The following is a 13495-nucleotide window of genomic DNA, read 5'->3' as shown; positions in this document are numbered from 1 at the left end:
ACTGCTTTGTCTGCCATGGCTATTAACTGCTAATCTATTTACAAAATGACAACAAACAATCATGGAAAGAACAGAATAAAGAAAAGAAATCAGCAGATCCCTCCATGAAAAATAAACACCTAAACCTTAGCACTCCTGTGAAAACAAAACACCTGCAACCTGTTGACCCAAGCAAGAAAGTGTTTAACAATTCACATCACTCCCGTGTAACATTCCCTTTCCCCAGGGCTGAAATTCCAAACTGGTAACCCTGAAGGAGGTACCTTGTAACGAGGGCAAGTCAGCTCTCCTTCTTGAAATATTATGTGACATCTGTCATGCTGCCTGATGACCCATGAGTAATTTAAAGAAATTTATGTCTATACCTTTGAGTTTCTTTCCTCGTTCCCTAAAACCCGCTGTCCTTCTCCATCTTGACCACGTTTTGTGATGGAACTAAAGCTACTCACCTGCAAAAACTGTTCCCCACGTGTAAAGTTGCAAATACTCTGCACTTAATTGGGCTCTGAAAAATTCGTCGAGGATGGAAATAGCAGCCAGTATTATATTAGCGGGGCTAAAACCAGAATGATCTCCTATGGGTACTGTGAAAGCCTTTCTGAATTTATAGTGCCTTAGAAATGGCAGTAGGTACAGGAAAGAGTCCCCTTTACAAAACGGATTCATAAAGGAGCCTATGTCTTAAAGTAGAAAGCTGTCATTTTAAATCATCTGGAAATTGAATTAGTGCATACTGCTGGAGATTAGCTGTCATTTATAGAGATACTGCCGGGGCTTGAAATGCAAGGAAGTGAAAGTTATGGATTGTCCTCCTTTAAATTAGCTTTAAAAAAAAAAAAAAATGTAGAAAGAGGAGAGGCGTTTCCATTAAAAAGGTACTTTCTGCTAATAGCAAGAATTCAGACATATACAGAGCTTGCCAGACTTCATTCAGTTTTCTTTCTGAAGACCAAACTACAGTTTGCACCAACAAAAAAAAGAAAGCATACCTCCATATCATTAATTACTTTATTATAGATAAGGGGCTCTTTTGGTCATTGACCTGCACCAGCTTGCTTTAAACCTGGAGTTTGGCCTCCTTATTACTTCTGCTTTGGAGAACACTAAGAGATGAAGGTGCCTTATCAGATGGGTCCTGTGTCTTTTGGGGAAGGACTTCAGCCACCTTTCAGCCCATGAAGCCTAGAACTCCCCAAATGAACTCTGTGTCATTCATGGGTGGATGCACGATATTGCTTCGTCAGACTTGTCGCCCCATCTCACTCCTATGTCTATTGCATATCCCAGTGCTTCTGGCCCACATTCCAACTCCATGTGAATTCCTACACGTTTGCAACAGCTGAAGTCCTCTTTAACTAAGCATTAAAGAATTGACCAGGAGAGAACAAGGAAAAATGCCTGGAATAAACAACACTTTACTCTGGTTCCCTGCTTTGTGCCAGCCAGAAGCCACATAGCAAGCACATCCCTCAAGACAGGAGCTGCCTTTGCAACTGTTTTTTGATAAAGAATTGAGCATAATGCTGGTAAGCAGAGAGAAAAAGAGGCCAAAATGAGACGTGGTATGGCTAAGCAACGTCGCACTGTCCAAAGCGGGTAGTGAGCAACACTCCAGGCATTCAGCTTTACAACCAGCACATGACAGCCTCAATGTCCCATTATTATCCTCCTGATACCCAATACCAATTTACAGCCCAAGGCAAAAAAAACAAAAACAAAAAGCAACAATTAACCTCAAGATTTGCAGATCCTACCACAACAGGGCTCTGAACTTGGTAAGGGTCCCTCGAGTCTGCTTCTTTCATACCACTAATAATTTAGTAAGAGCTGCCTACAACTAAATTTTTTATTTTTAAGCTTCCAGAAGCAATTGAAGAAATCAACGATTTCTGTAAGTTTCCCCCCCTTTTTTCTCTCTTTTGGATAACAGCCGTTTGGCAGAACAGAGACGAAGGAAGGGATTTCCTCCAGGATCACGACCCAGAGCTGATCAAAGCAGAGAAGCGGGAAGAAGTAGAAGAAGAGATCAGAGTGCAGGTGAGCTGACAACAGTGAGGGGACTCTAATAACGTGCATTGCTTGTGTGTATTTCTCTGAAAATGGAAGAACCAGTCCTGGCATTGACCTTACCTCCTTCCAGAGTGCCCACTATCTGTTCTCTGCTTCCACGCTTCATTGCAAGCTGGTAGCAGAACAGAAGACTTAGAAAGATTTAATTGTGTCTGTCTGGACAGGTGGATGAATTGATGCAACAAAAGCTGGAGGATCTCAAGCTGGCCGTGGATGGAGAGAAGAGTAGCAAAAAGAAAAAGGGGAAAAAAAGTGAAAAGGTAAGAGCAGCAAATTGTGAGAGTTTGGGGGTAAACATCAATTTTCTACCCACAGTGTGATCAGTGCAAGAGTTAGACTCATGGATACCAATTGCAAGATGGTAACTGTACATCAAACAACCACTTCCAATGTCTTGGTGAAACTTTTCACTTACCTACAGCAACATACAGCCAGGTGCACCTTATTTAACTACGTTGCTTTGGAAGGAGCTGGGGATGCATGACTAAGCCAAGTTTATTTACGCAAATCAAGACATCCATCATTTTAATGCATTACCCACACATCACGTTCACATCTATTTGCACAGGATTGCCATATACAAAATACCATAGCCCAGGGCTCCCAGAATTCCTTACCCAAGCATTTAAACTTGAGATCACGTCAGTACAAAAATAACTGGGAGCTTACAGACCCTACCATTCAATCAGCAGTTCCACTTAAAAGGCGCAGGGCAAATAGCCAACCCTAATCTCGTGTTGTGTTCCTTTTCTGTAATCCTTTTAGTGTGCAAATATTTGATTTTGCAGCACTTCTACTCGAATTATCTTGAGAAATGCTCTTTCACCTGATGAAGGCGCAAGGGCAATTCAATAATGAAAGACTGGAGCGACTCTGAAAAGTGATACTGATTAGGTTTCTAGGTCAGTTTCAAAAATAGCGAGGCTTAAGATGCCCAGACTGAACATTGCAGCAATCTGTGAGCTGTTCTGGGCAGACACGTTGGGCTGCTTCAGATCAGCTGGACAAAACCCTGCTTCAAAACGTCATGTCGTGATTTCGAAGCTTGAAGTCAGTTTGTTTCTTCAGTGGCGTTGGGGCGGTTTTGGGTGGTGAGAGTTTATTTAACTTTTGTTTTCCCATGTTGTGCCAGTAGCCAGAGAGAAGGGGAGAGGGGAAGAAGGAAAAGCAGTGCTAATTAAATAAGTTCCCAAAAGATTTTCTCTGAGAAATATTGGTTCAGATAGCTTTGAAAAGGAGTGGTGGGGATTGTAAGGAGCTCTCCAATTCAAAACATGTTTTTCAAACAGCTTCACACAGGGAAACTTTGGATTTACAACCTCCCAAACCATCAAACACCACTTAACTTTAAAAGCAGACACTTCATCCTATCGAGAGTTACTCTCTCAGCACCTGAAGATAAAAAGCCCATTTGCCACCTCAGGAACGATAAGCTTGTGCAGAAAGGCAGATTGCTCTGCTCATTATGAACGGGTCTCTAGATCATTAAGGTAGCCTGGAAACACCTAATTAGACTGCACCTGATTTGCAACAGCCCAACCACTGTCATTTGAGGCAGAGCCTACGTGCTCCTGCCCATGCTGGAAGCATCCCATCCTACTGACAGTTCTGCTGTTAATTATCATTATGGCCCAGAGACAGATGTCCTCCTTCAGAGGTGCACTGTGACTGAGCAGGACGTGCTCCAGGCGGCTCCTGATCCTCAGACACTCACAGGGGAGGGAACGAATACGCAACAGAAACAGAGGTGCATCTCTGCATGATGCAGTGGCAGCTCACTGACTGCAGGCCGTGGATCAGCAGGCTGAAGGTGTAACACTCATACACTGCTGCAGACCTGCTGTCTTTACATTGCCTTTGCACCCCGTGTAGGTGATAACAGATAGCTTTCTGCAGCCACTGACATGGAAGTTGCATTTGAGTGCTCTCTCATCTATTACATTGCTTTTCCTGCTCTAATCCCCAAAGGAATTAAGGACTGGATTCAGATCCAACTGCAGGTAAAGCAGCCCATGCCTTGCTAGCATCCCAATGAAGCTTTGGATGTCCACATAGATGCAGCCAGGCAGAAGCAAAGCAATTACAAGGGGGAATGGTTTTAAACTGAGACAGAGGAGGTTTAGATTAGATATTAGGAGGAAGTTTCTCACCCAGAGGGTGGTGAGGCACTGGAACAGGTTGCCCAAGGAGGCTGTGGATGCCCCCCATCCCTGCAGGCATTCAAGGCCAGGCTGGATGTGGCTCTGGGCAGCCTGGGCTGCTGGTTGGTGACCCTGCACACAGCAGGGGGTTGGAACCAGGTGATCATTATGGTCCTTTTCAACCCAGGTCATTCTAGGAATCTATGATTCAATCCAGGAGAGATTGACCATAGCAGCTGCTACAAAGAGTTTGACATCACTCCAAAGACTTGGTAAGGGCAAAACTGCAATAAGGCCAGAATTGAAGACAGGACAGGCCTGAGGACATTGATTCACAAGGCCCATTGGATTTTTTGTAGCCAGTGAAGCTCAGCCTCCTATCCCAGCATCACAAGTGATCCAAAGGATCCACTCCCAACACTTCACAGACTGGGACACTCATTTCCCATGAACAGCAAGAGCACTCTCTTCTCTTTGCTTTCCCCCCCAGTTGGCAGCAGTCTCAAACCAGGGCTGTGTTTGCTCATGGCAACCTCTGAGCTACTGAAAACATTCTCCTGAGCCCACACAGCAAGACAAGACACCACATTGAGCACAGAAGAGTCTTCTGTCATCTGCCAAGTAATAACAAACGCAGTTCACTAAACAGTGATGTGTCAAAGCAGAAAATAACCGAGTGAACGGATGGCTAAACAGAAACTAGACTGACATTTCAGAGATAGGAACAAGGAGATTTCCATTATAAGCGACGAGCATGTTCACATTCATTAAACATTATCATTTCCTAAGTAAAAGCAGCTCCCAGCAAGGCATTTTGGAGGGAAGCCATTGTCTACAATTCATATTTCCCTTTATCACATCTCAGTGTTTGCCAAATTCCCCCTAAATGCTGATATGATTAGGAAAACACATTTTTCCACTGCACAGTACAGTTTTGCCTTGCATTTATTGGTGAAGCTGCCTCGAGGACACCACCAGTTGGCCAATAAATTCACCATATGCTTAGTGTCTTCACATAGGTAGAAACTGCTTTTCCTCCCAGTCAGACCCCACGATAAGCAGCTTCTGATTTGCTGGAAGAAAGGTTAAAAGAGGCAAAGCTGGAGGAGCACAGAAATAAACTGCTGGCATCTCAGTACTTCCTCAGTCGTTAAAGCAGCATTGCACATGCCTTGTTCTTCCTGCTCCTTTTCTTTAGGAGAAAAGCCCATTTGCACATTCTAAGGAGAAAAAAAATTTGTCTTGACCTACTACCCATTTAAGTGCATGCCTAGATTTAAGCTGTAGAACAAGTCCTGTGTGTGTAGTGCCACTGAAGCACTTTGCATGCACACCAGTGTTGGGTGCTGATATATAGCACAAGGATTAATGATGCTCTCCACTGCTAATTACCCCTAACTGTATTTTATATCCCCTAAGCCGTAATTAATGGAGGAGCTTGATGCTACTGATTCACATCTTACTATGTTTTCCTTCTCTTATTTCCTCCTCCTCCCCATCAGCGTATAAAGAATGCAGCCACCTAAGATATAGCATCTTCCTATAGTGAAAGCATGTTGAAAACGTCAAGAAGTCAGGTCATGTTCTTCTGACCTCCTCGAGCTTCTTTCCCAAGGCATTAGGAAGGCAAGGGCAGAAGGGATGCCTACAGGTTGGGAAGTCAGCTGGATGGGGTGGAGGATTGTCTCCAGGTCCTGCTCACACAGAGGAACCTTAGGGATGCTACTTGCACGTGTATTTTAACACCACATGAAAAACTTGAGCAGTGTCTGCAGAAGCAGATGGGATCCCACACCCTTCTTCTTCTGTAGGTTAAGGCTATGCCCGCTCCAGGAACGAGGGAGAGAAGTTCCTACAGGTAAAGCCAGAGCTGCTTCACCTCTCCTGTGAGTGAGGCACTTCCAAATGAGAACATGCCCTGTGTTTTTATACACAGGGGTATGACTTTGACTTGCCCCCCAATAGCATCCAAGGATATGATTGTTCCTTTGGGGTTCTTTGGTAATGAAAATCATGTCCAAATAATGGATGCGGTCCTCATGTTACTTGAGTAGGTTCAAGTAGATAAATCTATATCTGTACTAATGCCACTAATTCCTGCCTCTCACTGTGATCTTCAGAAAAAGAAGGCGGGGAAGAAGAAAATATCTGAGCTGGAGGAAGATCTAACTCCTGACAGGTAAATAAAGATAGGACCTTTCTACCCGAGACCACCACTACCTCTCCACTGCCCTCCAGAAAGGACAGTCCCCCAAATAAAGGAGCAAAGAACACTGCTTTAAGGGTACACAGCCCACCTCCAGCACCACACACAAATTAAGGTGCATTCTGCAACTTGAGCTAGTCTCTGTTAACTTCAGTGTGGTTGTTCTGAGTCTGTAGAGTCACAGGTAGAGAACACACAGAGTATGGGCCTCCCAAAGCTATTAACAATTGGGTCTGCAGGTGCAGAAGCACCTGGTGGTTGGGCTGGCTGGCAGATTTCCCATCTCAGCTGCAGTCTGATAAGGGAGGCTGCAGACAGCCCTGTGCTCTGCAAGTCACACTTCGGTGGTAAAACACATTGTGTAAATCAGTCTTATCAGTAACAGTTTTAGAGGACTTCACAGCCTTCTGTCTATCCTTGCTCTCTTGAACAACCTTGTTTTACTGGGAGAATTTGAGGTTTTGTGTTTGCTTATTACTACTGCCATGTCAATTGTGCTGCTAGATACATAAGCATAAAGCCTCCCAGCTGAAATGGAAAAAGGCTACAGTCCTCAAATACATATAGGGACAATATTATTGTCCAGCTGAGAGCTTCTATTATGTATTCTTATTGCAGCAATACTAAGACATACCAATGAGATGGGTAGCAGAAAGAAAAAGCTTAGATATTGAAATGAGAGAATGTGAAAAGTACAGGTATGGTAAGAGACCTAAAAAGGCTCAGATCTATATTATTTACACTAAGAGTATAACAAGAACTTCAGATAGCTGCAATCATTGCATAAAGTCCTTGCATCGGTGTCAATGTGTAAAATCTAAGGCCAAAAAATGTCACTGAAGTTAATATTCAGATGGATCTCCAAAAGAGAGGCCAAGGAGGAAACTGACTACAGACATAAAGATGTTGAATCTTACCAACTAGTGGTAGAGACAGGAAGAAACCCTTCCCTTGCACAAGTTATGTCATAGTTTCTACTGTATGGCTTCCCCCAACCCTCTGGCCATCTTCACCCAAACACTGCAGTAGATGGATCACTGATTGCTTGAGTCATTGCCAGTATGTTCCTGACTGGAGGTGACTCTATTGCAAACAGAATAAATTCCAGGAAGAATTAATGAATTACTACTAATTGGAGAGCTAAGTGAATAGGTATAGTAGTGTTAGGATTGCTATTATTGTATAATTTAAAAATAATTTCCCAGTAATTGATATTAATGAACAAGTCTATTACATGAGTCATAACTGATCTCACATCACCTAAAAGTGGGTAATGGGAGCAGTGCAGGAGTGTGCAAGGGGGAGCAAAGGACTCTGCTGTAACGTACAAAGCAATGCTTATTGATTTCATATTGATGGAGCTGATCACCTCAAACTCCAGGCTTCAAGGTACATTTATAAAGCAGGGGAAGCATTAATAACTGTGAAGCTAGCTCAGTTGCTGAAGGACTGAGGTTTTATTTACAGTGCCCCAGAACTTCTGAGTGATGCCTCTTGCCCACAGGACCATTGATTCTCTGTACAAGGAACTGGCAGAAGAAGGAGTACTAATAAAAGCCAAGCCAGTGAATCTCTCTGACTATGTTGGTAAAGTATACATTTTACAGCTAATACGATGTTTAATCTGACCAAATCTCAGCCATTCAAGGTTCACCAACCTCTGTTTCCTGTCAAGAACGAGTTGAAGAGTAATTACAATTTCAGGACTTTCCTACTTGAATACCTTAAAGCAACGTATGCAAATCATGTCTGCTCCTTAGGGGTGCCTCATGCTTTTCACTTCTGCTCCTGAAGCCTGGGTCTGCTTGTAGAGCTGGTGCTGTTTCCAAGCACCTGGAGGCTTTGGGTGGCGTGTGATGGCACAAGCCATCTGAGGTGTAACCAGAGCATCCTCTCAGGAGCACACAGGAGGTAGAGAGAACTCAGCCCCTTCCCTCCACCTGCCTGAACCTTGAGATGTATCTGGGCTTTGGTTCAAATGAAAGGCCCTCTGCCTAGTTCTACATTTCAGAATCCTCTTGCCCAACCAGTATTGTCTGTCCTTCCCAAACTCGCTTCTATCCAGCAGACATCCCAAGTGCAGTTGTTTGGAGAGCACGTCTTGGCTAACAGATAATGATGAAGAGCAGACAATATCAAACTGGGGAGCAAGCTGGGGTGAACTTGGTCCATCTTCAAGGTCAAGGGAGGTTTGAATCTTGGCTTCTTGGCTATGCAAAGTCTGCTCCAAGTCACATCAATAACACTCCTTGCCAGCAGAAGATCCTGGGCACAAAAATGCAGAGTATAGCAATGCCCATCTGGTTACCCACACTTATGACAGGTCCCCATCGCATCATAGTACCAAGGTGTCTCAGGCTGTCTGTGTAGCCTTTCCAAACAGCAGTCATGCTGCTTAAGCTGCCAGAACAAGAGACAGAAAGTGTTTGAAGTTGGGCAAGGTTTGGACTTTAAAGTAATTTCTTAACGCTGCATTTCTCCCTTTAAATACCCAAGGGCACAAAGCCTGCAGAAAAATCAGTCCTCACCTGCTCTGCTCCTACAGGGCTGCAGCCCAAGGAAGGTCACTCACTCCCAGCTCCCAGGAAAAGGACAAAGGGTGGAATTGTGCTGCGCAGCGAGTAAAGACACCAAAACGTCCCTCTCTATGACAAACCGACATCGCTGAACTAATTTTCTTGGTGACCTTATCTAAATTAGTCAGAGAATATCCGCTGTGATTTATGTTCAGTTGCAATTAAACCCTTTGATGCCTTCTAATTAAATCTGTGAAGATTAATTCCTATCCGGTTCTTTTGATTTCTCCTTAAATAAAAGATAAAACCTGAAGTGAATTTCATCCTTCGGAAGGGAGGGGCAGTTGCACCACAACTCATCTGCCTTTTTGCCCCAAATCACTACTTTCCCTCACATGGCCAATGTTGACCTACCAGTTCTGAAAGCCCTCGTGCTTCCCCTTTTTATCTCCAATAGAACATAAATGCTGCTATTCTTCACCAGTATTCATCATGATTACACAACTTACACTAAGAAACAATCACCAACTCAGTTATCACAAGTATCCCTGTCCTTTTGGCTCTTTGGTTTCCAACACACCTTCCAGATGGACTTTGACAGGTCAAGCAATGCGACCACAGCTCTGTAACAAGAGCTGAGGCAAGATTAGATCACTTCAGTAAATGTCAGTGATTTTTCGCTTCCTTGGGGTTGGTTTTGAACAAAAAAGGTGAACTACAAAGTGAAATCCCCACCAAATGAGGAGAAGCACTTAAATGTCTCACATGGCACGAAGTCGAGATGAGCCACAGTCAGGAGGAAAGGTGTTAGTCTCTTCCTGCTTTTACAAAACCCTTCTGGTAGAGTGCAGTTCACCAGCATCCCAGCTCTGCAAAAGCCCAAGTCTGGAAGCCACTTGCCAGCAGCGTGATTTGCAGCACTATTAATTGTTCTTCCTCACAACGTTTCTTGAAAAGGTTATTCAAGACTGACTGAACACCTACAGCCTGGTTAGCAGGGAGAACCCACAGTGTGTTCAGTGTTCCTCATTCCATTCCCCTTTCCAATGTCTCGGGGTCACACTCCCAATACTGCCCCCCATCTGAGAACCCATCCCATGATGGCTCAGCATTTCCCATGGCAGTTCCACGTTCCTTGAGTTATACTTTTTATAAAAACACAGTGTCACATTGATTAATCCCATGCTTCCTCCCCACAGGTGAATACAGCTATCTGGGGACCACTCTGCATCAGGTGGACGTAGAGCCCATGCCCTCTCTTGCTGATATCAGACAGCTAATAGCACTGTATGGAATACTGCCATTAGGTAAGAGCACTGCAGCAATCACTGCAAGGCAGGCTATGATAGCTTTGCTTCCTGTTGCTAACATGCATTTTTACTGGCTTTGACAGCGCTTGATTAATGGTAATCTAAAGCATTTTGCAGGGTAATTGTTTTTCAATTAGGCATTCCAAGTGAAGACCGTATCATTTTAATAGTGCATTGAGGAGCTTGCACATGCTATTGTCAGGTATTGCCTTTCCATACCATCTCTGTTCTCATGTTAACAGTTTGTGAATGGCAGCACATAAAAAGAAATCACTTGGGAAAGATAATAGCTAAAACAAGCTCCAGTGATCAAAATTAATCAAGTTAAGGGAAGGGCCAAGGTTGCAATTTACCTTTTACAAGCTGGCTAATGTTACTCAGTACCAAACAATGCAATCATTTAAGGAATTAGTCTGAGTATGTTTTGGACATCTGAGAGAGCACTTAAATATGCCCTTGCAGTTTTAATGCCAGACTTAAGCAGCATCCAGCAAAGCTTTGCTGGGTTAGGTTGTTCATTTTTAATGCAAAGTCTGCTTCATATTTTGCTTGGGAATGGCACGAAGCCAAGCTCCACTGATTGCAAGAAGTGCCTGCCTCAAGGGCCTCCTATACTTCATTTGCATCATTTTCGATTTGTGGTTTGATTTTGGGGAAGATTTTAACTGGCCTTATCCACCCCCAGGCCGTGTCATTGTCTGCTCATCCCCTTAATATGGGCAAAACAGCATCTCAGTGCTTCCCATTCTGGCAAATGGAGCAAAGATGACACAGCCTTCTGCTTCTCCCCACCCTTTGCATGCCTTCCAGAAAGACAATCACTTGGGCTGTTTGGGGTGCACACACCAGAGGACCCAGTGCCCACCAGAGGAGCTCAGCATGCCCCAAAGTTCAGTGCAACAGCCCTTCTTCATCTGAAATTTGGGAGAAACATCTCTTATCCCCAAGAGAAGTGTTCATTCTGCTTATCAGCTCAATCTGAAGAGTCAAGTTATTGGAACACGATGCTACCAGCACCAACACTGTTCTCCCTAGCCAGTCTTCCCATCTGGTTCGGGGTAACGCTCAGGGGTTGGCCACAGGCATGACTGCAGTCAGCTGGGAGACTTGAGCTGTTATCCCTCTTCTCACTGACTCCATGTGGTTTTTCACATATCAGATAACTCCAAGGTTATGTTTTAACACCATCTAATCGAGTGAAATCAAGCCCCAAGACACTCCCAAAGCGGGGGGGAAAGAAAGCCTGTAAATTTTCTACCATTTATGAAACTGGCAAAAACATCTAAAGAGAAGAGACCCTGGACTAGTTAAGCAAACAGCATACTTGCAATAGGAGTTTGAAAAATGCCTTTGAATTAAAAAAAATATTTCCCAAGCCAAGAAAGTCTCAGGAACGGTTTCACCTTCTGGGCAATCTGTTATGGATGACATTTCACTTAATTGGTCTCAGAACTAGTTAATCATTATATCACTGTGTACAGTTTATTCTTGAGGTTTTCACCTGAGAGCAAGGAAAGTTCCAGCTGAAACAGCACTGAGAACACAAGCAGCTGAAATAAGCAGGAGACAATGGTAGAAGATACACTTCATCTTCAACCACAGAGGAGTTCACTACTCCCCTCCATAACACATCCATGTATAAGAGTAATAGATTATTAATATTTGGTCATTTTGTACCAAAGGCTGGGTGGCTGACAACTTCACTGGATCCTGCACAGTGCTGAAGTAATGGCACTTATCACTGACATCCATGCAGAGTGTTCAGCCTTCAGGACACAGATGAGGAGCCTCACTGGATTTGTTGTTCAGTACCACTCTTGCCTGCCTGTCTGCCTCATCAGAAACCCTTCTTTGAAAGGAAGTTCTTAAAACTTGAGTTTCTATCACCATCAAGCACCTGAACTGTGCTACAAGCATTTCTGCCAGGCTTTCCCAGGTGATGGAGCAGATATCTTACAGCTCAGACTGAACTTACCTACAGCAGGCAACGAGGCACACTTGGAAGTACTGAGCACCCATTACAAGCAAAGCAGAGCAACCAGAAATGCTCAACCAAATGAAATGAAGAGAACAGAAAATGGATCCACTTTCTGCAAGCAGACATGTCACTTGCATTGCAGCATGCAGCTACCATGTTCCAGGCTGGAGGATAACACGTGCTGCTCTGCAGATGAGCTGATGCCACCCAGCAGCAGCAGTGCACGGGAGGAACATAGGCAATGAAAGATTTTGGAGCAGGGCTAACCTAAGTGAGGTGGTCAGTTTGAAACGTTACTCATTTTCAGTGGAGAGGAAATGTGCCCTAAAAATGGAGGTGCAGATAGAAAGTAAACAAGTGCAATGGTAACATCTGGTTTCAAAATCACTGACAAATGCAGCAGTAATAGACAGTACCATTAGCTTGTTTTCTCTAAAGCTGGGGAAGCTGGAAAGCTTCATTTCAGACAGCAGCAAGGAGTTCTGCTAGTCCCACGTGCAGCATGAATCTACACCTTTGTCCAAGTGCAGGAAGACTTGCTCTGACAAATGCTAAGCTTAAAGCCACAGGTATGCCTCTATCTAGGCCTTCACTTGACATCAGTTAGCAACTGTGCACTCAAGTGTGCTATTGCCACAGCTCTGGTTACACAGAAATCAACTCCGCAGCTCTTGTGCTGTATTAATGTAACAATGAATTCACATTATAAAATATTTCATGTGAAGAGAAGAGGTAGAGTTGTTTCATTACCTTTATGGCAAGACTTAAATGAAAGCAGTAACAGCACCGTACGACTTTTTACAGGCTCCCAAACTGTCCATGAGAAAGCTCCTTTGGTGAAAGCCTTGCTACTAGCTGGCCCTGCTGGTGTTGGAAAGAAGATGCTGGTCCATGCTATCTGCACAGAAACTGGAGCCAACCTCTTCAACCTCTCCCCTTCCAACATCACTAGGAAGTACCCAAGCAAGAACGGCGTGCAGATGATGCTCCACATGGTTCTCAAGGTACTGTGCTTGTTTACTGCTACTAAAGATGCAATAATCAGAAAACAACCTTGTGATGGATTCCTGGTCCCGAGTTTTGTTTCAGCAGGTACACCAGATCCAAAAAAAGAGTGCAAATCCAGATTTGAAATTCCCTTCTTGCTTTCATGCCTCCCAAACCACTTGCTGACAGCCAAGGATGAAATGCCCCTTGAGAAATCCCCTGTAGTGGCCATATTTTTCACATCAACATTTCTACAAGCTTTATGTTACCTCGAATATGAAAAGCAT

The 13495-nt window shown here is 43.9% G+C and overlaps 1 protein-coding gene across 1 annotated transcript in view; it reads left to right on the top strand.

The window, feature by feature from the left end:
• The window catches only part of IQCA1 (IQ motif containing with AAA domain 1), an 85113-nt gene that overhangs the window by 57663 nt on the left and 13955 nt on the right, over positions 1-13495 (top strand). Inside the window, exons 10-15 of the mRNA XM_042822045.1 lie at positions 1931-2037; positions 2235-2330; positions 6332-6390; positions 7922-8004; positions 10133-10240; positions 13026-13225. Coding sequence (XP_042677979.1) covers positions 1931-2037; positions 2235-2330; positions 6332-6390; positions 7922-8004; positions 10133-10240; positions 13026-13225 — 653 coding nt within the window. The remainder of the gene's footprint in view (positions 1-1930; positions 2038-2234; positions 2331-6331; positions 6391-7921; positions 8005-10132; positions 10241-13025; positions 13226-13495) is intronic.

This window comes from Centrocercus urophasianus, unplaced genomic scaffold, assembly GCF_019232065.1.
Source record: "Centrocercus urophasianus isolate 14NV4802_14NV808 unplaced genomic scaffold, USGS_Curo_1.0 seq_20, whole genome shotgun sequence".
NCBI classification, from domain to species: Eukaryota; Metazoa; Chordata; class Aves; order Galliformes; family Phasianidae; genus Centrocercus; species Centrocercus urophasianus.
The sequence above is the reverse complement of the archived record's forward strand: the minus strand, read 5'-3'. Positions and strand labels throughout refer to the sequence as shown.